At 43.9% G+C, this 25,848-nt stretch overlaps 1 protein-coding gene across 1 annotated transcript; it reads left to right on the forward strand.

The window, feature by feature from the left end:
- Positions 1-17,136: 17,136 nt before the first annotated feature.
- Positions 17,137-21,624, forward strand: LOC124649387 (E3 ubiquitin-protein ligase SINAT5-like). Its single transcript, XM_047189035.1, has 3 exons — positions 17,137-17,436; positions 20,584-20,970; positions 21,075-21,624. The coding sequence occupies exons 1-3, from the start codon at positions 17,152-17,154 to the stop codon at positions 21,432-21,434; spliced, it is 1,032 nt and encodes a 343-aa protein (XP_047044991.1). The 5' UTR covers positions 17,137-17,151; the 3' UTR covers positions 21,435-21,624.
- Positions 21,625-25,848: the final 4,224 nt, after the last annotated feature.

A 25,848-nucleotide genomic window follows, 5' to 3' on the forward strand; every position in this document is an offset into this window, starting at 1 on the left:
GATGACATGCGGGTCCCATGAGTCGCCAGCTTACCCAACGTTTCCAAGGCGGCAGGGGATCAAAAGAAAAAGGAAATAGCCAAAAATCGAGAGGGTGAAAAAATAAAGAAAATAAACATTTATAGCACATAGAGGATGACATGCGGGTCCCATGAGCCAACGAGGTTCCTCAACGTTTCAAACGTGGCATGAGATCGAAAGAAAAAGGCAAGTGACCAAATATGAGGAGCCAAAAATAATTCAAGAAAAGAAAGTTTTATAGTACATAGAGGATGACATGCGGGTCCCATTTAGCAGCAGCGATATCACCGTTTGAGAGGCGGCAGGGGATCGAAAGAAAAAGGTAAGTGACCAAATATGAGGTGCCAAAAATAATTCAAGAAAAGAAAGTTTTATAGTGCATAGAGGATGACATGCGGGTCCGCAGTAGCGGTATCACCGTTTGAGAGGCGGCAGGGGATCGAAAGAAAAAGGCAAGTGACCAAATTTGAGGTGCCAAAAAAAACTCCAAGAAAAGAAAGTTTTATAGTACATAGAGGATGACATGTGGGTCCCATTTAGCGACGAGCGGTATCACCGTTTGAGAGGCGGCAGGGGATCGAAAGAAAAAGGTAAGTGACCAAATTTGAGGTGCCAAAAAAACTCCAAGAAAAGAAAGTTGATTGCACATAGAGGATGACATGCGGGTCCCATTTAGCAGCAGCGGTCTCAACGTTTCCAAGGCGGCAAGGGATCAAAAGAAAAAGGAAGTAGCCGGAAATCGGGGGTCAAAAAAATCCAAGAATAGAAAGAATTTTGGTTCATAGAGGATGACATGCGGGACCCATGATCCCGCATCGTAAACGGCTCGATCGGAGAACGTTGAACGAGATGGCGCGATCGAGAAAAAAAACAATGCCGCAGAGGCTGCCATCCGGGCCCTACATCCCTCGGCGGTGCGGATTTGCGTTGACTCGGCCGGCGAACCCGAGAATTCGCGATGCACCACGTCCCGGGCCACCATACGCGACGTTTTGGCCGCTTTCGTCGGGCTAGGTGGCCTCAAAAACGAGAAAAAAAAGTTTTGACATGCACCACGGAGGGACCAAAATCGTCGGCCATGGTACACCAGCAACCATGGCGCGACTTCAACTTCGTCGGCCATGGCAACTTTTCTTGTAGTGCTATACATCTGACAAGTGTATTAGGTGTGTTGGGGACACAAGAGACTTCTTGTATCGTAATTGCAGGGTTGCTTGAGAGGGATTTCTTTGACCTCTACCTCCCTGAGTTCGATAAACCTTGGGTGATTCACTTAAGGGAAACTTGCTCGCTATTCTACAAACCTCTCGCTCTTGGAGGCCCAACACTGTCTACAGGAATAGAAGCGTGCGTAGACATCAAGCTATTTTCTGGCGCCATTGCCAGGGAGGTAAGGTAAAAGGTATTCGCATCCTCCGAGTACTAAGCTATTTCCTAGCATTGTTGCCGGTGTGTGAGTGCTCGAAGCTATTTCCTTTAGATCCTGCAATTGCATCTTTTTGTTTCTTGTTTTTATTTTCACTAGTTAGGCTTAATGGAAAACAACAACAAAATTAGAGATCTTTATGAACTTTATATTGAATTAGGACATGACGTGTTTGAAGAGAGAATTAAAAAACCCATGGAACTTTGTTTGCAAAATAGTTGTAGCAATGTTATTAGCATGAACTCTTTGAACACTATTATTGCTAATGCTATGGAAGAATTTAAGCTTCGGGAAGTCTGGTTGTGATATTTTTAGTCCCCCAAGTTTTGAGGAGAAAATTTTCTTTGATGATACTTTGCCTCCCATTTATGATGATTATAATGATAGTGGTATTTTGGTGCCACCTACTATGGAGGATAAAGTTTATTATGATTATACCATGCCTGCAATTTATGATAATTACAATGATGGTTGTGATAGTTTTACTCCCAGTATTACTAATAAATTTGATTATACTTATGTGGAGAGTAATGATACTTTTGTGCATATGAATAAGAATGCTTTATGTGATAGTTATATTGTTGAGTTTGTTCATGATGCCACTGAAAGTTATTATGAGAGAGGGAAACATGGCTATATGCATCTTAATAATATTAAGTTTCCCCTCTTTATGTTGAGAATCTTGAAATTGTGCTTGTGTTGCCTTTCTATGTTTGTTGCTTTGTGCTTACATGACTTGTTTATTTACAAGATTCCTTTTCATAGGAAGTGGGTTAGACTTAAATTTGTTTCATACTTGCTTTTTGATGCTCTCTTTTGCTTCAACTCTTATTTCTTGCGAGTGCATCATTAAAATTGCCGAGCCCATCTTAATGGCTATAAAGAAAGCACTTCTTGGGAGATAACCCATGTTTTTATTTTGCTACTGTTTTGTTGTGTCTTGGAAGTTGTTACTACTGTAGCAACCTCTCCTTATCTTTATTTTATTGCATTGTTGTGCCAAGTAAAGTCTTTGATAGTAAGGTTAATACTAGATTTGGATTACTGCGTTGAGAAACAGATTTCTTGCTGTCACGAATTTGAGTAGGATTCTCTGTAGGTAACTCAGAAAAATCTGCCAATTTACGTGTGTGATCCTCAGATATGTACGCAACTTTCATTCAATTTGAGCTTTTTCATCTGAGCAAGTTAAGTGCCTCAAAAAAATTCGTCTTTACGGACTGTTCTGTTTTGACAGATTCTGCCTTTTATTTCGCATTGCCTCTTTTGCTATGTTGAATGGATTTCTTTGTTCCATTAACTTCCAGTAGCTTTGTGCAATGTCCAGAAGTGTTAAGAATGATTATGTCACCTCTGAATATGTGAATTTTTGATTATGCACTAACCCTCTAATGAGTTTGTTTTGAGTTTGGTGTGGAGGAAGTTTTCAAGGGTCAAGAGAGGAGGATGATACAATATGATCAAGAAGAGTGAAAAGTCTAAGCTTGGGGATGCCCCCGTGGTTCATCCCTGCATATTTCAAGAAGAATCAAGCATCTAAGCTTGGGGATGCCCAAGGCATCCCCTTCTTCATCAACAACTTATCAGGTCACCTCTAGTGAAACTATATTTTTATTCCGTTACATCTTATGTGCTTTACTTGGAGCGTCTGTATGTTTTTGTTTTTGTTTTTGTTTGAATAAAATCGGATCCTAGCATTCTTTGTTTGGGAGAGAGACACGCTCTGCTCGTTCATATGAACATTGGTGTTCTTAGCTTTACTTTTAATGTTCATGGCGAAGGTTGAAACTGCTTCGTTCATTGTTATACGGTTGGAAACAGAAAATGCTTCATGTGGTAATTGGTATATTGTCTTGAATAATTTGATACTTGGCAATTGTTGTGCTCAAATAGATCATGTTTAAGCTCTTGCATCATGTACTTTGTACCTATTAATGAAGAACTACCATAGAGCTTGTTGAAATTTGGTTTGCATGATTGGTCTCTCTAAAGTCTAGATATTTTCTGGTAAAGTGTTTGAACAACAAGGAGACAGTGTAGAGTCTTATAATGCTTGCAATATGTTCTTATGTAAGTTTTCCTGTACCGGTTCATACTAGTGTTTGCTTCAAACAACCTTGCTAGCCCAAGCCTTGTACTGAGAGGGAATTCTTCTCGTGCATCCAAATCCTTGAGCCAAAAACTATGCCATTTGTGTCCACCATACCTACCTACTATGTGGTATTTCTCTGCCATTCCAAAGTAAATTACTTGAGTGCTACCTTTAAAATTTCATTCCTTGTCTTTGCAATATATAGCTCATGGGAAAATAGCCTTAAAAACTATTGTGGTATTGAATATGTAGCTTATGTGTCTTATTTCTTATAAGTTGCTTGTTGAGCGGTAACCATGTTTCGGGGGACGCCATCAACTATTACACCTTTGTTGAATATCATGTGAGTTGCTATGCATGTTCGTCTTGTCTCGAAGTAAGGGTGATTTATCATGATCAAATGGTTTGAGTATGCATATTGTTAGAGAAGAACATTGGGCCGCTAACTAAAGCCATGAATCATGGTGGAAGTTTCAGTTTGGACATTAATCCTCAATCTCTTATGAGTATATTATCTGTTGTTGAATGCTTATGCATTAAAGAGGAGTCCATTATCTCGTTTTCTATGTTGTCCCGGTATGGATGTCCTAAGTTGAGATTTATCAAAAACGAGAAATCAAATGCGATCTATCTCCTTCGACCTTTGTACAGGCGACATAGAGGTACCCCTTTGTGACACTTGGTTGAAACATATGTTATGCAATGATAATCCATGTAAATCCAAGCTAATTAGGACAAGGTGCGAGCACTATTGGTATTCTATGCATGAGGCTTGCAACTTATAGGATATCTTATGCATAACACATATGCATTATTACTACCTTTGACAAAATTGTTTCTATGTTTTTAAAATGAAAAGCTCTAGCCAAAAATAGTAATCCATGCTTCCCTCTGCGAAGGGCCTTTCTTTTACTTTATGTTGAGTCAGTTGATGTCTACGGGAGCTTCTATTCTTGTAGACAGTGTTGGGCCTCCAAGAGCAGAGGTTTGTAGAACAGCAGCAAGTTTCCCTTAAGTGGATTACCCAAGGTTTATCGATCTCAGGGAGGAAGAGGTCAAAGATATCCCTCTCATGCAACCCTGCAACCACAAAGCAAGAAGTCTCTTGTGTCCCCAACACACCTAATAGGTGCACTAGTTCGGCGAAGAGATAGTGAAATACAGGTGGTATGAATAAGTAGTAGCAACGGCACCGGAAAAGTGCTTTGCCCAGGACAATAAACAAGCAGAGTAACGCGGCGAAGTAGTAACGCGATAAAACAAGTAAACAAGCAGCGATAGCGATATTTAGGAACAAGGCCTAGGGATTAGACTTTCACTAGTGGACACTCTCAACATTGATCACATAACGAGAATAGATAAATGCATACTCTACACTCTTGTTGGATGATGAACACATTGCGTAGGATTACACGAACCCTCAATGCCGGAGTTAACAAGCTCCACAATAATGCTCATATTTTAGTAACCTTTAGTGTAAGATAGATCAAAAGACTAAACCAAGTACTAGCATAGCATGCACACTGTCACCTTCATGCATATGTAGGAGGAATATATCACATCAATATTATCATAGCAATAGTTAACTTCGCAATCTACAAGAGATCATGATCATAGCATAAACCAAGTACTAACACGGTGCACACATCGTCACCTTTGCACATGTGCAGGGAGGAATAGAACTACTTTAATAACTTTGCTAGAGTAGCACATAGAATAGTGGTGATACAAAACTCATATGAATCTCAATCATGTAAAGCAGCTCATGAGATTATTGTATTGAGGTACATGGGAGAGAGATGAACCACATAGCTACCGGTACAGCCCCGAGCCTCGATGGAGAACTATTCCCTCCTCATGGGAGCAGCAGCGGTGATGAAGATGGCGGTGGAGATGGCAGCGGTGTCGATGGAGAAGCCTTCCGGGGCACTTCCCCGCTCCGGCAGGGTGCCGGAACGGAGACTCCTGTCCCCCGGATCTTGGCTTCGCGATGGCGGCGGCTCTGGAAGGTTTTCCGTATCGTGGTTTTTCGCATCAGGGTTTTCGCGACGGAGGCTTTATATAGGCGAAGAGGCGGCGCAGGAGGGTCGAAGGGGTGGCCACACCATATGGCGGCGCGGCCAGGGCCCGGGCCACGCCGGCCTATGGTCTGGGGGCCCAGTGCCCCCCTCCGGTCCTTCCCGGGTGTTCTGGATGCTTCCGGTGAAAATAGGAACCCGGGTCTTCGTTTCGTCCAATTCCGAGAATATTTCGTTACTAGGATTTCGAAACCAAAAACAACGAGAAAACGAGAACCGGCACTTCGGCATCTTGTTAATAGGTTAGTTCCAGTAAAATGCACGAATATGACATAAAGTGTGCATAAAACATGTAGGTATCATCAATAATATGGCATAGAACATAAGAAATTATCGATACGTCGGAAAACCTTACTGAGACGCCGTCGCCGCCGATCCCATCTCGGGGGATCCTGGAGATCGCCTCCGGCACCCTGCCGGAGAGGGGAATCATCTCCCGGAGGACTCTACACCGCCATGGTCGCCTCCGGAGTGATGAGTGAGTAGTCTACCCCTGGACTATGGGTCCATAGCAGTAGCTAGATGGTTGTCTTCTCCCCATTGTGCTATCATTGTCGGATCTTGTGAGCTGCCTATCATGATCAAGATCATCTATATGTAATTCTATATGTTGCGTTTGTTGGGATCCGATGAATAGAGAATACTTGTTATGTTGATTATCAAAGTTATGCTTATGTGTTATTTATGATCTTGCATGCTCTCCGTTACTAGTAGATGCTCTGGCCAAGTAGATGCTTTTAACTCCGGGAGGGAGTACTTATGCTCGATAGTGGGTTGATGCCCGCATTGACACCGGGACGGTGACGGAAAGTTCTAAGGTTGTGTTGTGTCTGTTGCCACTAGGGATAAAACATTAGTGCTATGTTCAAGGATGTAGTTACTAGTTACATTACGCACCATACTTAATGCAATTGTCCGTTGCTTTGCAACTTAATACCGGAGGGGTTCGGATGATAACCTCGAAGGTGGACTTTTTAGGCATAGATGCGATTGGATGGCGGTCTATGTACTTTGTCGTAATGCCCAATTAAATCTCAGTATACTCATCATGATATGTATGTGCATTGTCATGCTCTCTTTATTTGTCAATTGCCCAACTCGTAATTTGTTCACCCAACATGCTCGTTCGTCTTATGGGAGAGACACCTCTAGTGAACCGTGGACCCCGGTCCAATTCTCTTTACTCGAAATACAATCTACTGCAATACTTGTTTTTACTGTTTTCTCTGCAAACAATCATCTTCCACACAATACGGTTAATCCTTTGTTACGAGCAAGCCGGTGAGATTGACAACCTCATCTGTTTCGTTGGGGCAAAGTACTTTGGTTGTGTTGTGCGAGTTCCACGTTGGCGCCGGAATCTCCGGTGTTGCGCCGCACTACATCCCGCCGCCATCAACCTTCAACGTGCTTCTTGGATCCTCCTGGTTCGATAAACCTTGGTTTCTTTCTGAGGGAAAACTTGCTGCTGTGCTCATCATACCTTCCTCTTGGGGTTGCCCAACGAACGTGTGAAATACACGCCATCACTTCGCCATGAACATAAAAAGCTAAGAACACATGTGTTCATACGAACCAGCGGAGCGTGTCTCTCTCCCATAAAGTGAATGCTAGGATCCATTTTATTCAAACAAAACAAAAACAAAAACAAACCGACGCTCCAAGCAAAGTACATAAGATGTGGCCGAATAAAAATATAGTTTCGGGGAGGAACCCGATAATGTTGTCGATGAAGAAGGGGATGCCTTGGGCATCCCCAAGCTTAGACGCTTGAGTCTTCTTAATATATGCAGGGGTGAACCACCGGGGCATCCCCAAGCTTAGAGCTTTCACTCTCCTTGATCATATTGCATCATACTCCTCTCTTGACCCTTGAAAACTTCCTCCACACCAAACTCGAAACAACTCATTAGAGGGTAAGTGCATAATAAAAATTCACATGTTCAGAGGTGACACAATCATTCTTAACACTTCTGGACATTGCATAAAGCTACTGGACATTAGTGGATCAAAGAAATTCATCCAACATAGCAAAAGAGGCAATGCGAAATAAAAGACAGAATCTGTCAAAACAGAACAGTCCGTAAAGACGAATTTTAAAAGGGCACCAGACTTGCTCAAATAAAAATTCCCAAATTTAATGAAAGTTGCGTACATATCTGAGGATCACTCACGTAAATTGGCATAATTTTCCGAGTTACCTACAGAGAATTAGACCCAGATTCGTGACAATGAAAGAAATCTGGAACCGCGCAGTAATCCAAATCTAGTATTTACTTTACTATCAAGGACTTTACTTGGCACAACAAAACTCAAAACTAAGATAAGGAGAGGTTGCTACAGTAGTAAACAACTTCCAAGACACAAATATAAAACAAAGTACTCGTAGCAAAATAACACATGGGTTATCTCCCAAGAAGTTCTTTCTTTATAGCCATTAAGATGGGCTCAAGCAGCTTTAATGATGCACTCGCAAGAGATAGTATTTGAAGCAAAAGAGAGCATCAAGAGGCAAATTCAAAACACATTTAAGCCTAACATGCTTCCTATGAAAAGGAATCTTGTAAATAAACAAGTTCATGAAGCATAATGCAACAAGCATAGAAAGATAAAACAAGTGTGGCTTCAAAAATTTCAGCACATAGAGAGGTGTTTTAGTAACATGAAAATTTCTACAACCATATTTTTCTCTCTCATAATAACTTTCAGTAGCAACATGAGCAAACTCAACAATATAACTATCACATAAAGCATTCTTATCATGAGTCTCATGCATATAATTATTACTCTCCACATAAGCATAATCAATTTTATTAGTTGTAGTGGGAGCAAATTCAACAAAGTAGCTATCATTATTATTCTCATCAAGTGTAGGAGGCATAGTATAATCACAATAAAATTTACTCTCCATAGTAGGTTGTACCAAAAGACCACTATTATAATCATCATAAATAGGAGGCAAAGTATCATCAAAGAAAATTTTCTCCTCAATGCTTGGGGGACTAAAAAGATCATGAAAACCAGACTTCCCCAAGCTTAGAACTTTCTATATCATTATCAACAATGGTGTTCAAAGCGTTCATACTAATATTACTACCAACGATGCAAATAAGATTCCATAGGTTTTTTAATTTTCGCATCAAACAATCCATGTTTTAAATCAGGAAATAGAATAAGAAGCTCATTGTTGTCCATTATGCCAAACTAGTGTAAACAAGAAACAAAAAGATGCAATTGCGGGATCTAAAGGAAATAGCTTCGAGCACAAACACAATGGCGCCGTGAAAAGTACTGTTACACGGAACCGGAGTATGAGTGCCTTTTACCTTTCCTCCCCGGCAACGGCGCCGTGAAAAGTGCTTGATGTCTACGGGAGCTTCTATTCTTGTAGACGAGTGTTGGGCCTCCAAGAGCAGAGGTTTGTAGAACAGCGAGCAAGTTTCCCTTAAGTGGATTACCCAAGGTTTATCGATCTCGGGGAGGAAGAGGTCAAAGATATCCCTCTCATGCAACCCCGCAACCACAAAGCAAGAAGTCTCTTGTGTCCCCAACACACCTAATAGGTGCACTAGTTCGGCGAAGAGATAGTGAAATACGAGTGGTATGAATAAGTAGTAGCAACGGCACCGGAAAAGTGCTTTGCCCAGGACAAGTAAACAAGCAGTAGTAACGCAGCAGTAGTAACGCAGTAAAACAAGAAACAAGCAGCGATAGCGTATTTAGGAACAAGGCCTAGGGATTAGACTTTCACTAGTGGACACTCTCAACATTGATCACATAACAGAATAGATAAATGCATACTCTACACTCTTGTTGGATGATGAACACATTGCGTAGGATTACACGAACCCTCAATGCCGGAGTTAACAAGCTCCACAATAATGCTCATATTTTAGTAACCTTTAGTGTAAGATAGATCAAAAGACTAAACCAAGTACTAGCATAGCATGCACACTTGTCACCTTCATGCATATGTAGGAGGAATAGATCACATCAATATTATCATAGCAATAGTTAACTTCGCAATCTACAAGAGATCATGATCATAGCATAAACCAAGTACTAACACGGTGCACACACTGTCACCTTTGCACATGTGCAGGAGGAATAGAACTACTTTAATAACTTTGCTAGAGTAGCACATAGAATAGTGGTGATACAAAACTCATATGAATCTCAATCATGTAAAGCAGCTCATGAGATTAATGTATTGAGGTACATGGGAGAGAGATGAACCACATAGCTACCGGTACAGCCCCGAGCCTCGATGGAGAACTATTCCCTCCTCATGGGAGCAAGCAGCGGTGATGAAGATGGCGGTGGAGATGGCAGCGGTGTCGATGGAGAAGCCTTCCGGGGGCACTTCCCCGCTCCGGCAGGTGCCGGAACGGAGACCTCTGTCCCCCGGATCTTGGCTTCGCGATGGCGGCGGCTGCGGAAGGTTTTCCGTATCGTGGTTTTTCGCATCGTGGTTTTCGCGACGGAGGCTTTATATAGGCGAAGAGGCGGCGCAGAGGGTCGAAGGGGTGGCCACACCATATGGCGGCGCGGCCGGGGCCCGGGCCGCGCCGGCCTATGGTCCGGGGGCCCGGTGCCCCCCTCCGGTCCTTCCCGGGTGTTCCGGATGCTTCCGGTGAAAATAGGAACCCGGGTCTTCGTTTCGTCCAATTCCGAGAATATTTCGTTACTAGGATTTCTGAAACCAAAAACAGCGTAAAACGAGAACCGGCACTTCGGCATCTTGTTAATAGGTTAGTTCCAGAAAATGCACGAATATGACATAAAGTGTGCATAAAACATGTAGGTATCATCAATAATATGGCATAGAACATAAGAAATTATCGATACGTCGGAGACGTATCATCAGTCTACCTACTTCTTCTATCTTAGAAGCAAACACTTGTGTCAACTATGTGCATTGATTCCTACATACTTGCTTATTTGCATTCATCATATTACTTTGTGTTGACAATTATCTATGAGATATACATCCATGGGATATACATGTTGAGTTGAAAGCAACCGCTGAAACTTATATCTTCCTTTGTGTTGCTTCAAAACTTTCTACTAAGAATTTATTGCTTTATGAGTTAACTCTTGTGCAAGACTTACTGATGCTTGTCTTGAAAGTACTATTCATGAAAAGTCTTTGCTATATGATTCAGTTGTTTAGTCATTGTCTTTACCATTGCTTTGAATCACTTCATTCATCTCATATGCTTTACAATAGTATTGATCAAGATTATGTTGGTAGCATGTCACTTAAGAAATTATCCTTGTTATCGTTTACCTACTCGAGGGCGAGTAGGAACTAAGCTTGGGGATGCTTGATACGTCTCCAACGTATCTATAATTTCTTATGTTCCATGCTAGTTTTATGACAATACCTACATGTTTTATATATACTTTATATCGTTTTGATGCATTTTCCGGAACTAACCTATTAACAAGATGCCGAAGTGCCAGTTCCTATTTTCTGCTGTTTTTGGTTTCAGAAATCCTACACAGGAAATATTCTCGGAATTGGACGAAACGAAAGCCCACGATCTTATATTTCATGGAAGGTTCCAGAGCACCGAAGAGGGGCCAGAGGGGAGCCAAGGGGGCCCACCCCACATGGCGGCGCGGCCAAGGGGGGGCGCGCCCCCTATTGTGTGGGACCCCCAGGACCCCTCCGAGGCTGCCCTTCCGCCTATAAAGCCTCTCCGTCGCGAAAACCCTAAAAACATAAGCCACGATCCGAGAAAAGTTACGCAGCCGCCGCCATCGCGAAGCCAAGTTCGGGGGACAGAAGTCTCTGTTCCGGCACGCCGCCGGGACGGGGAATTGCCCCCGGAAGGCATCTCCATCGACACCACCGCCATCTTCATCGCCATTGTTGTCTCCTATGATGAGGAGGGAGTAGTTCTCCCCCGAGGCTAAGGGCTGTACCGGTAGCTATGTGGTTCATCTCTCTCTCTCTCCCATGTGATCTTTATGTGATCATGAGCTTTGTATCACTATTAATCTATGTGCTACTCTAGTGATGTTATTAAAGTAGTCTATTCCTCCTTCATGATGTAATGTGGACAGTGTGTGCATCATGTAGTACTTGGCGTAGGTTATGATTGTGATCTCTTGTAGATTATGAAGTTAACTATTACTATGCACTCTAGAGTTACTTTAATATGAACTCCGGAATTACTCTCCATGGTGTGGCAGTGACAGTGTTTGCATCGTGTGTGATTTCTTTATGACGTTGTGGAGCTTGTTTACTCCGGCTTGAGGGTGCTCTCGTAGCCCTACACAATGAATGGTGTTTGTTATCCAACAATAGAGTCTTTGAAAGTAGCATAAGAGAAGAGAACTTATTTATTTATGTGATCATTGTTGAGAGTGTACACTAGTGAAAGTATGATCCCTAGGCCTTGTTTCTAAGCATTGAAACACCGTTTCCAACAAGTTCTGTTACATGTTTGCTTGCTACCATCTTTATTTCAGATTGCTATTACCACTCATATTCATCCATATCACTTGCATCTTACTATCTCTTCGCCGAACTAGTGCACCTATACATCTGACAAGTGTATTAGGTGTGTTGGGGACACAAGAGACTTCTTGTATCGTAATTGCAGGGTTGCTTGAGAGGGATATCTTTGACCTCTACCTCCCTGAGTTCGATAAACCTTGGGTGATTCACTTAAGGGAAACTTGCTGCTGTTCTACAAACCTCTACTCTTGGAGGCCCAACACTGTCTACAGGAATAGAAGCGTGCATAGACATCAAAAGTGCATGGAGCCCCATGTGTGGTTTTTGTAATTGATGACAATCCCTATGAACTAATATTTGCATTGAGTTATATTTGTAGGAGTTGTCCATAGGCAATGCTTGAACCATATGTTGGCTTCAAGGTTGCAATAAGGATAAATTGATGAAGAATATCAAGTGTCAAGTATGTCTTGAATATGAAGATGAAGTGAGCCCTCAAGTTTAACTTCAAGACATCAACATGATGAAGAATGAAGAAATAAAGTGCAAGTTCAAGATGAGCCATCTCGAAGAGATAATTTGCTTGAAGCTTGATATCCATATGGTGATCATGGATATGTGAAGATGCGACGAATAAGTAGTCCCATGGTGGATTATGGGGGAGCAATCCACAAGACTTCGTCATGCAAGCACTATCAAGAAATGCGTTCCATTTGTTACGATCAAGATCGTCATTATCGATCTCAGGAGGAACGCGCAAGGTTAAGTTTTGCTCTTGATAGGGTTTCTTTCTTACCGGTCTCATGGTGTAGTTGGAGAATGGTTTATAGTTTAGTTGTCGTACTATCAAGAGGGCTCTCGAGTGAGTAACTCGATCGTATCCTTCGAAGAGCTCAAACCTTTGCATCCTTGCATCATCTTTCTTGGTTTTTATTTGACTCTTATCCATGTGATGTTTTAGAGCTTGTGCTTATTCTCATGACAAGCTCTAGTTCACCGAGAATGGTTTTTCGACGTGAAACTTGTTGCATTTTCGAGGTTGGAGATTTTACCGGTTTGTCTTTTATAGATAGGGGTCAAACCTTTTATCATTTGTTTCTATCCTCCCTTATTGGACTATGATGGTTCCCTGCATGATCTTTGAGGGTTTGTTACTAGCTTCAAAACGAGCCCAAGATCATCAAAATCGAAGTCCGGATGCTCAAGTTATGCTCATTCTCGTGTTGATGTTTCTGCCAGTTTTCGGGGAGGGGGGGGGGGGGGGGATAATCCAGCCTGGATTCAGAATATCCGGCCAAATATCGAAACCCCTTACGGCGAGCAGTTTTCTCAAGTCCTTAATCGTTTTTCGGGGGCCGGAATTTTGCAACAATCCGGCCCGAGAGGACCCAAACGGTGATATTTTGATGGGAGGGGGTATTTAAGACCCCCTCCTCCCCTTCTTCCTCCTTGGGCAACGACCTCTTCCCCCATTTGCTCTCCACCATTGTTGACCTTGAGAGCTTGCCAAATCCCTCTACTCCTGCTATGCTTCTTAAATCTTTTTGAGGGAAAAGGAAGAGGAGATCTAGATCTACATTTCTACCAATCAAATCCCTCTATTTGTTAGTGGAATCCTCTAGATCTTGATCTTGGAGTTTTTTTGTGGATTTCCTTTGTTCTTCCTCTCTTCTCCCCCCACAAGATTTTGTAGCTTTGGTGGAATTTGGGAGTGAAGGATTTGCCATTGCATTTGGTGCATCGGTGTGAGCTTTCCACGGTGATTCGTGGAAGTGAAAGTGAGGAGCTTGTTTCCGGCTTTCAGGAGTTTGTGGTGATTTGTTGGAAGCCTCCAATTAAGTTGTGGATGTGTGCCTCAACCTTTGTGTAAGGCCCAGTTTTCGCCTCGAAAGAAATCCCTTAGTGGAACCGTGACCTAGGCTTTGTCGCAAGGGTCACCGGAGAATAAGGTGAGGCCTTCGTGGCGCTCGGTGTGTGGTGTGACTACCACATATTGGGGTGAGACCTTTGTGGCGTTGGTGTGCATCGAGCAATGATACGTCTCAAACGTATCTATAATTTCTTATGTTCCATGCTACTTTTATGATGATACTTACATGTTTTATACACATTATATGTCATATTTATGCGTTTTCCGGAACTAACCTATTGACGAGATGCCGAAGTGTCGGTTCTCGTTTTCTGCTCGTTTTTGGTTTCGAAATCCTAGTAAGGAAATATTCTCGAATTGGACGAAATCAACGCCCAAGATCTTAAAATCCCACGAAGCTTCCGAACACCCGAGAGCCACCGTAGGGGAGCCCCGGGGGCCCCACACGCCACCCCGGCGCGGCCGCAGGGGGCCGCGCCCCTCATCGTGTCGTCGCCTCGTCGCCCTCCGACTCCGCCTCTTCGCCTATTTAAAGGTCCCCGACCTAAAACCTCGATACAAAAAAGCCACGGTACGAGAAACCTTCCGCAGCCGCCGCCATCGCGAAGCCAAGATCCGGGGGACATGAGTCTCCGTTCCCGGCACGCCGCCGGGACGGGGAAGTGCCCGCGAAGACATCTCCATCGACACCACCGCCATCTTCATCAACGCCTGCTCGTCTCCCATGAGGAGGGAGTAGTTCTCCATCGAGGCTAAGGGCTGTACCGGTAGCTATGTGGTTAATCTCTCTCCTATGTACTTCAATACAATGATCTCATGAGCTGCCTTACATGATTGAGATTCATATGAGCTTTGTATCACTATTAGTCTATGTGCTACTCTTGTGATGTTATTAAAGTAGTCTATTCCTCCTTCACGGTGTAATGGTGACAGTTTGTGTGCATCGTGTAGTACTTGGCGTAGGCTATGATCATAATCTCTTGTAGGTTATTGAGTTAATTGTTACTATGATAGTATTGATGTGATTTATTCCCCCTTCGTAGTGTGATGGTGACAGTGTGCATGCTATGTTAGTACTCGGTTTAAATTGCAAAGATCTATTATGCTCTAAAGGTTACTTAAATATGAATGTCGAATGTTGTGGGGCTTGTTAACTCCGGCATTGAGGTGCTCTTGTAGCCCTACACAACGAATGGTGTTCATTATCAAACAAGAGTATATGTAGCACAAAGAGAACTTATTTATTTATGTGATCAATGTTGAGAGTGTCCACTAGTGAAAGTATGATCCCTAGGCCTTGTTTCCAAATACTGCAATCATCGATTGTTTACTTGTTTCTATCGCATCTTTACTTCCTGCAATATTACTACCATCAACTGCACGCTAGCAAGAACTTTTATGGCGTTGTTACTACTGCTCATATTCATTCATACCACTTGTATTTCACTATCTCTTCGCCGAACTAGTGCACCTATACATCTGACAAGTGTATTAGGTGTGTTGGGGACACAAGAGACTTCTTGTATCGTGATTGCAGGGTTGCTTGAGAGGGATATCTTTGACCTCTTCCTCCCCGAGTTCGATAAACCTTGGGTGATCCACTTAAGGGAAACTTGCTGCTGTTCTACAAACCTCTGCTCTTGGAGGCCCAACACTGTCTACAAGAATAGAAGCACCCGTAGACATCAAGCAACCACACCTCAAGGTGAGCCCTCTTGTGGCGTTCGGAAGCACTAAGCCACCGCACCTCTCCAACGGAGATTAGCACTCGGAAGAGTGTAAACTTCGGGATAAATCATTGTCTCCCGCGTGCCTCGCTTATCTCTATACCCGAGCTCCTTACTCATGCACTTTACTTTGTGATAATCATCGTGGTTGAAGTTATATATATTGCTATCATGTAGTTGCTTGTATTGCTTAGCATTAGTTGTTTAACTTGTTGGTGCACATAGGTGAACCATAGTATGTAGGCTTTGGGCTTGGCAAAGTAAACGCTAGTTTTATTCCGAATTTGTTAAGCTCATCTCGTAAAAGTTTTAAACTGCCTATTCACCCCTATAGGCGACATCCATGTCCTTTCACCTGCTCCTACGACGGCGGCCGCTTCCGCGAGCCCTAGAACTTGCCATGGATCACGTGGGGAAAAGGTGGAGAGCGGCGCTAGGAGGAGCCAGTGCCCGAGCACCCCGTTTTATACCCGGAGGCGAGTGTGGGGGCAATGGTGCGTATTAAGATGGACATGCATGGTTGGGCCATTTATTTTTCTTGGCCAGAGGTAGGCGAAGGTAGGTGGGTGGGACATGGCGGTGGTACCATTAATCTTCGACACATATGGCTAGGTCTTTTATTATGCTGGCGGCTCATTCAATGACTGCCAAGCTAGCCCGAGGTATTCCATTTGACGTGGCGCGAGGTGTCGGCGCACCCATTTGACGCCGCTTGAAGGGGCTGATACAGGATTGCTGACGCTTGTATTGGGCTTCGAATAGTGCCAGCAGTGGAGATGCTCTTAGGTTTCGAAGAGAAAATAAGAGCTTGTTTGATTTATAGGGTAGAAAAAAACATATGAATAGGAAAAGTATGGAATTGAGATGTCATGGAAACTTTTTTGAATCCTACGAGAAGATGAATGTTTTAGCAATAGGTACATCCGTATCTAGAAAAAGTTGTGAAGTTTTTTTTTTTGGAACGAAGGGAGTACATTTGATTGTAGCAAAGGAATTTTTCGTAAGGTATAAACTCATGTTTTTTCTATAGAACTACATTACAAAATTCCTATAAATCTAGTTTCTATAGGATATGTTCATATGAATGAAGCAACTTACATAGATTTTTTTTCCATAGTATGTAAATCCTACCCAATTTCCATACAAACCTTTATAAATAAAACGAATTATTGCGGAATTCGTTTGTTTGAGGTGAGGCCACAGGTCCGATACCCCACAAAACGGCGCGGTCGCTGTCGCCGCGTTGTTCCAGACGCGAATGCAAACGCCGTGAGACGCTGCTGACAGGCCCGCGTCGTCGTCCCGTCCCCAACCAAATCAACCCCCCATCGCCCAAACGCAACGAACCCACCCCACCGCGGCCAGGCGCCTCCGTCCTCAATCAAATCCCAGCGCAGCCGAGCTTCCTCGCGCGGGCGCGGCCAGGACGACGCCGGGGCGCGCGCGCGTGCCGGGGAGGGAGGCCGCCATGGACATCGACAGCGTCGAGTGCCTGTCCCTCCCGGACGCCTCCATGGACGTGGACGACGTCGACAGCCACCACCACCACCACCACCACACTATCCCGCTCCACCCCGTCCACCTCGCCCCTAGCGGCGGCGGCGGCGGCGGAGGCCGGTCCTTCCCCAAGGTGAATGCCGGGGGAGTGGGCGCTACCGCGGGCGCCGCCGCCGGAGGGCCACCGGCGACCAGCGTGCACGAGCTGCTCGAGTGCCCCGTCTGCACCAACTCCATGTTCCCGCCCATCCACCAGGTGGGTGCTCGCCCCTTCCTGCCACGCTCCGCCTCCTGATTTCGGGGTCACTTGTGTGCGCGTCTGGATTCGTGATAGGTTTGCCGTGTGGGTTTGGGTCTAGAATGGGATCCTGTGGGTACAGATTCGGGGATTCTGGTGGAATTTGATGCCAGTTTTTATAGGATCGATTAACACTTGCCTATTCTGGCCGGATTCGCGTGGCTGGAACCGGGGATTGGGTGATTGCGATTTGGGTAATTTCATGTTGATGATAGTTCGAAATGGGTGATTTGTGATTTTATGTTGATTCCTAGTTTCGTACACTGTAACTTCGTCTACCAATTAGGGGATTTTCATAGGCTTACGTATTAACTAGCTCCCTTTGATGCGATATTTGAATTGAGTCATTTAGATCTGAATTTCGGGTCTATTAGGGTCCAGAGTATGGATTAGTTGTATTATTCAGGGGATAATTCATTTCGTTTGTTGCGTTAGCAAACTCCAAATATACACTTTGGAATAGTAGGAATAAAATTTGGTTTTTATCTACTGGTTAGCTTCTTGTTGCCTATCCTTTGTCTTGTTGTTAACCTTTGTTACTTTTTGTTACTTGGACTGAATATCACCAAGACAAAACTGGTCATCCAGTCTAGCTTGGTATTGTAATGCTGTGCGTTAATGACTTAGGTAGTGATTAATCGACTAGTGCATTTTTAGCAATACAACACATTCATTTTGATAGAGTGAAACATGATTTGGAAGATTACGCTAGCAAATTTTCATTTTCCAACACTCCTGTATTTGGTGGTGAGCTACATAGTATACTTTTACTCCCCTGGCTATTTGGTACTATGGTTCCTCTTACATCCCTTGTTCGTATAGTTGATAGGTTGCTTCTTCTGCTGTTTGGTTAGGTTGAACTTGCCCTTGACATTTATAATCTAGTCCTCTTTTTCTAGTTCACCAAAGTTGATTGAGGACTCAGTGCAAATATTGGAAATTCCGAGAAGTCAAGGAGAGAAATCAAAGGAATTGAAATAATGCTATTTAAATGCTCTGAGCTCATTTATTTCCATTATTTGTTATGGGTTGGGGAAGTTGATTCAGATTCTTCAGTGAGACAGCTTACCAAACTGAATGGTTGCTCCATCCAACATGTTTGCGTTTTGGTCCACTAAGTTTTGCACTCCCCATGCGGACATGAATGTAGCATGTGAAGAGCTGCACCTTCCAGCTTTCCACATGCTGAATTTTCTTTTCTAAGGATCACAACTTAAGTACATTTAAAATAGGAAACTTGAGGACCCACAGGTCGCCTAGATTTTGTACACCTAAATATTCTGTTTCACGATTTCAAATTGTCTTCAAAATTGAAGTAGATAACATGCAACTTACCTGTTCAACTTTCTCCTTGGGGTTAACTTCAATTGGAGTATAAGTACCAACATTTCATCTCAGCTTGGATACAAATTCCTGCTTGCAATATTAGTCAGACTGGCTCTTGGATGTTTCTGTCTCTTTTGCCGTCGTTTAGTTCATTAGAGTGAATATCGAACTGAAGGACGGGAATGTATTTCCTTGACATATCAACTCTGTTTCAACATGAGCGAGGTAGTGTCAGTTTGTATTTGAGGCTTTCTCTTTGACATTTTACTGGAAGCTAGGGGGAGAGGAGACTGGTGTTGCGTAATTAATTGTACCAATACCAATCACTACTATTTCCACAATTTATTGGGTGCCATGTTCCATGGCGGCTGGTTTTGGGCATGCATCTCGGGTTTCACCCGGTTTTCCTCTAAGTAACCGGGCAATTATCTGCTTCTTAAGTCGTAAAAATGTTTGTTTGCTTTGTTTTAAAATATAATGTATTGCATGTTCTGTTTACCTCTGTTTGAACGGATTATATATTCTTAGAAAAAGTTGCAAGTTAGAGTTGGGAAATGAGGTGAATCATCTTATAATTTTAATGTTTCTAATTTTAACGTTAGGATTTTTGTGTTTTCAGTTCAAACAAGGTTTTTTTTTATTCTTGCTTCGATGAAGCGAAAGTGAAAGCAGTGGAATAACTAGTGATGTAGACATGATAAGTAACACCACAGTAATGCTCTTAATATCTGTTTATTAAGATTGCGGTAAAAAACCATTGGGGTTTCCTTTATTTTCTTGGGAAAAAAATGAGAAGGCAAAAATGAATAACTATGTCTGTATTCTAGTACTTGCACAACTTCTTCTCAACGGCCACACGACTCGGCCAAACACAATGCATGAATGCAGTCTCACGCATATTGGACTGAAGTGGTGAGAAGAGTACTAGGAAAAAAGAGAGGAATTTGTTTACTAGTCAGTCTCCAACAAGTTGAGAATGAGTTGTATATTGCAACCATGTTTTTACAAGTAGTCAATGGTTTGAAAAGTGGACGACTGAGGCCTCTCAGCCTCTCCTCCCCTGTTTCATTTCTTAGCCAGGGTTATTCTGAACGACTGCTAAGGTTGAAGGGGTTTGGGACTTGGTCATTATGGGCCTTAGCTAACCTAATGGGCAACATGAGGTAGGCATTTCATTTTCGCCTTCTCATTTTTTTCTTTGTCACAGCCTCACTTTCCTTTCTTCCTTTGCCTATATCTGTATTCTTGCTAGTGAGGCTTGCACCAGATTAGTACCTATTACTGTCTAGCGCCTTTTTTTCGATCAACCTAGCAGCTTGTTGAATACTGCCAATAGTATACCTCTTTCGTCTGTCCTGACATAAGTAACTGCTTGCACATAAAAACATTGCCCTTATGATCGATTGTGATTCTACCAGAAGATGATAGGAAGCATCACAAATCATCCCAATATATGAAATGTCAATTGCAAGGGCTTATGTTTGCTATCTTGTTTTTCAGTTCATCTTTCATGCTATCATGTATATGTTCTTTAGTGGGTGCTTGCTATCCTTTGAAGATGCAATTGATGGATAATCGTAGTTGTGCTTAAAGCATGATAATCGTACTTGTGCTCAAAGCATGATAATTGTAGTTGTGCTCAAAGCATATATATTATGTAACAAGGACACTAATAATAATTGAAACCCAATATTTGTGCTGCTCAATATATTTCATCTGAAGCGTACTAGCAGTATAGTTGGAAATTTGACAGTTTGCATCACTTTGATGTTTCTACAGTGCCAAAATGGACATACCCTATGCTCGACATGCAAGGCTCGGGTACACAACCGGTGTCCTACATGCAGACAAGAGCTTGGTGATATCAGGTGCTTGGCATTGGAGAAAGTAGCAGAATCACTGGAGCTTCCGTGCAAGTACTGCTCTTTAGGCTGTCCAGAGATCTTCCCATACTACAGCAAGATAAAACACGAAGGGCAGTGCAGCTTCAGGCCATATAACTGCCCCTATGCTGGTTCTGAATGTGCTGTGGGTGGTGATATACCTTTCCTCGTTGCACATTTGAGGGATGATCACAAAGTTGATATGCACAGTGGTTGCACATTCAACCATAGATACGTTAAGTCGAATCCACGAGAGGTTGAGAATGCCACCTGGATGCTAACAGTAAGTATCTGGAATATGTATTTTCAGATATCTGCGTGCAATTACTCTTAAGATCCAAAGCTTTTCAGTCTTAAGTTACTGATTGAATGTTTCTGCTGAATCAGGTGTTCCATTGTTTCGGACAGTACTTCTGTCTGCATTTTGAGGCCTTCCAGCTGGGCATGGCACCGGTATACATGGCTTTCCTCCGTTTCATGGGCGACGAGAACGAAGCGAGGAACTACACCTACAGCCTCGAGGTTGGCGGTAACGGCAGGAAGATGGTATGGGAAGGCACCCCTAGAAGCATCCGTGACAGCCACCGGAAGGTGCGGGACAGCCACGACGGCCTCATCATCCAGAGGAACATGGCGCTCTTCTTCTCGGGCGGCGACAGGAAGGAGCTGAAGCTCAGGGTAACTGGCCGGATCTGGAAAGAGCAGCCGAACCCGGACGGAACCTGTATACCGAACCTCTGCAGCTGAGGCGAGCAACGCTCAGCGCCGAGAATGATTGTGCTATTTGGCTGGCTTGTTATTTATCCACTGCCATGTCGTTGTGTTTTCGATAGTCCAGTGACAGTTCCAGGTGTAAAATGTTCTTGTAAAGTAATTGTGTATAGAGAGTCCATGACATACCACAAGTTGGCCAATAAATGTCTTGATTCGGTTCTCACCTTGCTTACATTCTGTTTCTATCTTCCTGAATGTGTAATAAAAGCAAATGAAAAGCAAGCTACAGTTTGGGCTGGGTGTCTGTAGAGAACGTCTGAAGTCTGAACAAAGCCAAACCAACCTAGCGCGGTCTCTGCGGCGTCACGTAATGAAAATCAAAATTAGATGCACTGGACCCACTAGGCCATGTTTGGTAGGTTGGGCGTCTCTTGGCTCGCATCGGCCCTTGCCTAGACTCACTCGTGTTCTTGCATAGCACGTGTCTTAAAGCACCTTGGGACAGGCTGTGGAGGAACGTCTGGTTTGATAGTTTCTTCAGGGATAGACCCTTGCGAGACGAAAATTGACAACGTCGTTTGCGCGGGCGCTCCACCTCGGCATAGCGGGAGAAGCCGAAATCTTAGCGGCGTTGCGCGACAAAGGTAGGGGTAACCTCCCTCTTCGATTACCCTCTCAATTAGCCCCCTCCCAAAGTTTCCCTTCCTCCAATTTTTGCACCGGCGGCGGTTGCGGCGACCCAGATCTGGCAACGTACATCTCCCTTCGATCTCCGGCGCCGGACCAGGGTCGTCGTTTCCAGCCGTGGCGGAGCCTGCGCACATCTGAGGCGGCTTTCGGCCATGTCCGCCGTCCGCCATGACGGAGGTAAGGGGATACTCCTCTGCTCTACTGTGATGTCAGATTCATGTTGGTAGAACTAGTTGGGTTGTATAAGACCGTTTGTAATGCATAGATCTTGTTTGAGTAGACCGACCAGCTCCAGCTTGTTCATCACACCGCATCACTCATCGTTTTCATACAAGCCTAGATCCTAATGGTGCACAAGAGAGCAGTTAGGCATGCTGCTTTTCCTCGTGTCAGTTACGGTCCTATGTTACAACTAGATCAGGAGAGGATTGCCAACCTAAACAACATCTACAACCGCAACGATGTAGAGGCTATCCAGATGCTACGGATGAGAAGAGCCCCTTTCTATGCACTTGTGAAAACTTTCAGGGGTAGAGGACTGCTGACTGATAGCATCCACACCTCTGTCGAAGAACAAGTCGCAATGTTTCTTCATGTCGTGGGTCATAACCAGAGGTTCAGACTCATCCATATCACATTCAGGCGATCCACGGAGACTATCTCTCGGTACTTCCAGCAGGTGTTGTACGCAATTGGAGAGCTCAGAGGTGAAATGATCAAGCCAGCATTAACGAACACACCACCCAAGATCAAGAACAGCTACAGGTGGTTCCCGTATTTCAGGGTGAGTACAAAATCATGTTCCTTCTACCTATCAGATGTGTGGTACTATCAGAAATATGACTGTATGCTAAATTTTTTACAGGATTGTATTGGGGATTGATACGTCTCAAACGTATCCATAATTTCTTATGTTCCATGCTACTTTTATGATGATACTCACATGTTTTATACACACTTTATGTCATTATTACGCATTTTCCGGCACTAACCTATTGACGAGATGCCGAAGAGCAGTTGTTGTTTTCTGCTGTTTTTGGTTTCAGAAATCCTACAAAGGAAATATTCTCGGAATTGGACGAAATCAACGCCCAGGGTCTTATTTTTCCACGGAGCTTCCAGAAGACCGAAGAGCATACGAAGTGGGGCCACGAGGTGGCCAGACCATAGGCCGGCGCGGCCAGGGAGGGGCCCGCGCCGCCCTATGGTGTGGGCCCCTCGTCAGCCCTCCGACTCTGCCCTTCCGCCTACTTATAGCCTTCGTCGCGAAAACCCCAGTACCGAGAGCCACGATACGGAAAACCTTCCAGAGACGCCGCCGCCGCCAATCCCATCTCGGGGGATTCGGGAGATTGCCTCCGGCACCTGCTGAGGAGGGGAATCATCTCCCGGAGGACTCTTCATCACCATGATCGCCTCCGGATTGATGTGTGAGTAGTTCACCCCTGGACTATGGGTCCATAAAAGTAGCTATATGGTTGTCTTCTCCTCTTGTGCTATCATGTTAGATCTTGTGAGCTGCCTATCATGATCAAGATCATCTATTTGTAATGCTACATGTTGTGTTTGTTGGGATCTGATGAATATTGAATACTATGTCAAGTTGATTATCAATCTATCATATATGTGTTGTTTATCTTGCATGCTCTCCGTTGCTAGTAGAGGCCCTGGCCAAGTTGATACTTGTAACTCCAAGAGGGAGTATTTATGCTCGATAGTGGGTTCATGCCTCCATTGAATGCGGGAAAGTGACGAGAAAGTTCTAAGGTTGTGGATGTCTTGTTGCCACTAGGGATAAAACATCAATGCTTTGTCTAAGGATATTTGTGTTGATTACATTACGCACCATACTTAATGCAATTGTCTGTTGTTTGCAACTTAATGCTTGGAAGGGGTGCGGATGCTAACTCTGAAGGTGGACTTTTTAGGCATAGATGCATGCTTGGATAGCGGTCTATGTACTTTGTCGTAATGCCCTGATTAAATCTCATAGTAGTCATCGTGATATGTATGTGCATTGTTATGCCCTCTCTATTTGTCAATTGCCCAACTGTAATTTGTTCATCCAACATGCTATTTATCTTATCGGAGAGACACCACTAGTGAACTGTGGACCCCGGTCCATTATTTTACATCTGAAATACAATCTACTGCAAACTCTGTTCTTTACTGTTCTTCGGAAACAAACATCATTTTCCACACCATACGTTTAATCCTTTGTTTACAGCAAGCCGGTGAGATTGACAACCTCACTATTAAGTTGGGGCAAAGTATTGTGATTGTGTTGTGCAGGTTCCACGTTGGCATCGGAATCCCTGGTGTTGCGCCGCACAACACTCCGTCACCAACAACCTTCACATGGCCCTTGACTCCTACTGGTTCGATAACCTTGGTTTCATACTGAGGAAAAACTTGCTGCTGTACGCATCACACCTTCCTCTTGGGGTTCCCAACGGCGTGTGCTTCACGCGTATCAAGCTCTTTTTCTGGCGCCGTTGCCGGGGAGATCAAGACACGCTGCAAGGGGAGTCTGATACGTCTCCGACGTATCGATAATTTCTTATGTTCTATGCCATATTATTGATGATACCTACATGTTTTATGCACACTTTATGTCATATTCTTGCATTTTCTGGAACTAACCTATTAACAAGATGCCGAAGTGCCGATTCTTTGTTTTACGCTGTTTTTGGTTTCAGAAATCCTAGTACCGAAATATTCTCGGAATTGGACGAAATCAAGACCCGGGGGCCTATTTTGCCACGAACCTTCCGGAAGACCGAAGAGCATACGAAGTGGGGCCACGAGGTGGCGACACCACAAGGCGGCGCGGCCAAGGAGGGCCCGCGCCGCCTATGGTGTGGGCCCCTCGTCGGCCCTCCGACTCCGCCCTTCCGCCTACTTAAAGCCTCCGTCGCGAAACCCCGATGCGAAAAACCACGATACGGAAAACCTTGCGAGACGCCGCCGCCGCCAATCCCATCTCGGGGGATTCTGGAGATCTCCTCCGGCACCCTGCGGAGAGGGGATTCATCTCCCGGAGGACTCTACACCGCCATGGTCGCCTCCGGAGTGATGAGTGAGTAGTTCACCCCTGGACTATGGGTCCATAGCAGTAGCTAGATGGTTGTCTTCTCCTGATTGTGCTTCATTGTTGGATCTTGTGAGCTGCCTAACATGATCAAGATCATCTATCACGTAATACTCTATGTTGTGTTTGTCGGGATCCGATGGATAGAGAATACCATGTTATGTTAATTATCAAGTTATTGCATATGTGTTGTTTATGATCTTGCATGCTCTCCGTTATTAGTAGAGGCTATGGCCAAGTTGATGCTAGTAACTCCAAGAGGGAGTATTTATGCTCGATAGTGGGTTCATGCCGCATTGACACTAGGACGATGTGACGAAAGTTCTAAGGCTGTGTTGTGCTGTTGCCACTAGGGATAAAACATTGATGCTATGTCCGAGGATGTAGTTATTGATTACATTACGCACCATACTTACTGCAATTGTCATGTTGCTTTGTAACTTAATACTTGGAGGGAGTTCGGACGATAACCTGAAGGTGAACTTTTTAGGCATAGATGCAGTTGGATGGCGGTCTATGTACTTTGTCGTAATGCCCAATTAAATCTCACTATACTTATCATGACATGTATGTGCATTGTTATGCCCTCTCTGTTGGGGGGATGACCCCCGGTATGCCAAAGGCATGCCAAACCGGATGGTTTGAGCCATCAAGATACCGGTTTAA

This window comes from Lolium rigidum, chromosome 4 (genome assembly GCF_022539505.1).
Source record: "Lolium rigidum isolate FL_2022 chromosome 4, APGP_CSIRO_Lrig_0.1, whole genome shotgun sequence".
NCBI classification, from domain to species: domain Eukaryota; kingdom Viridiplantae; phylum Streptophyta; class Magnoliopsida; order Poales; family Poaceae; genus Lolium; species Lolium rigidum.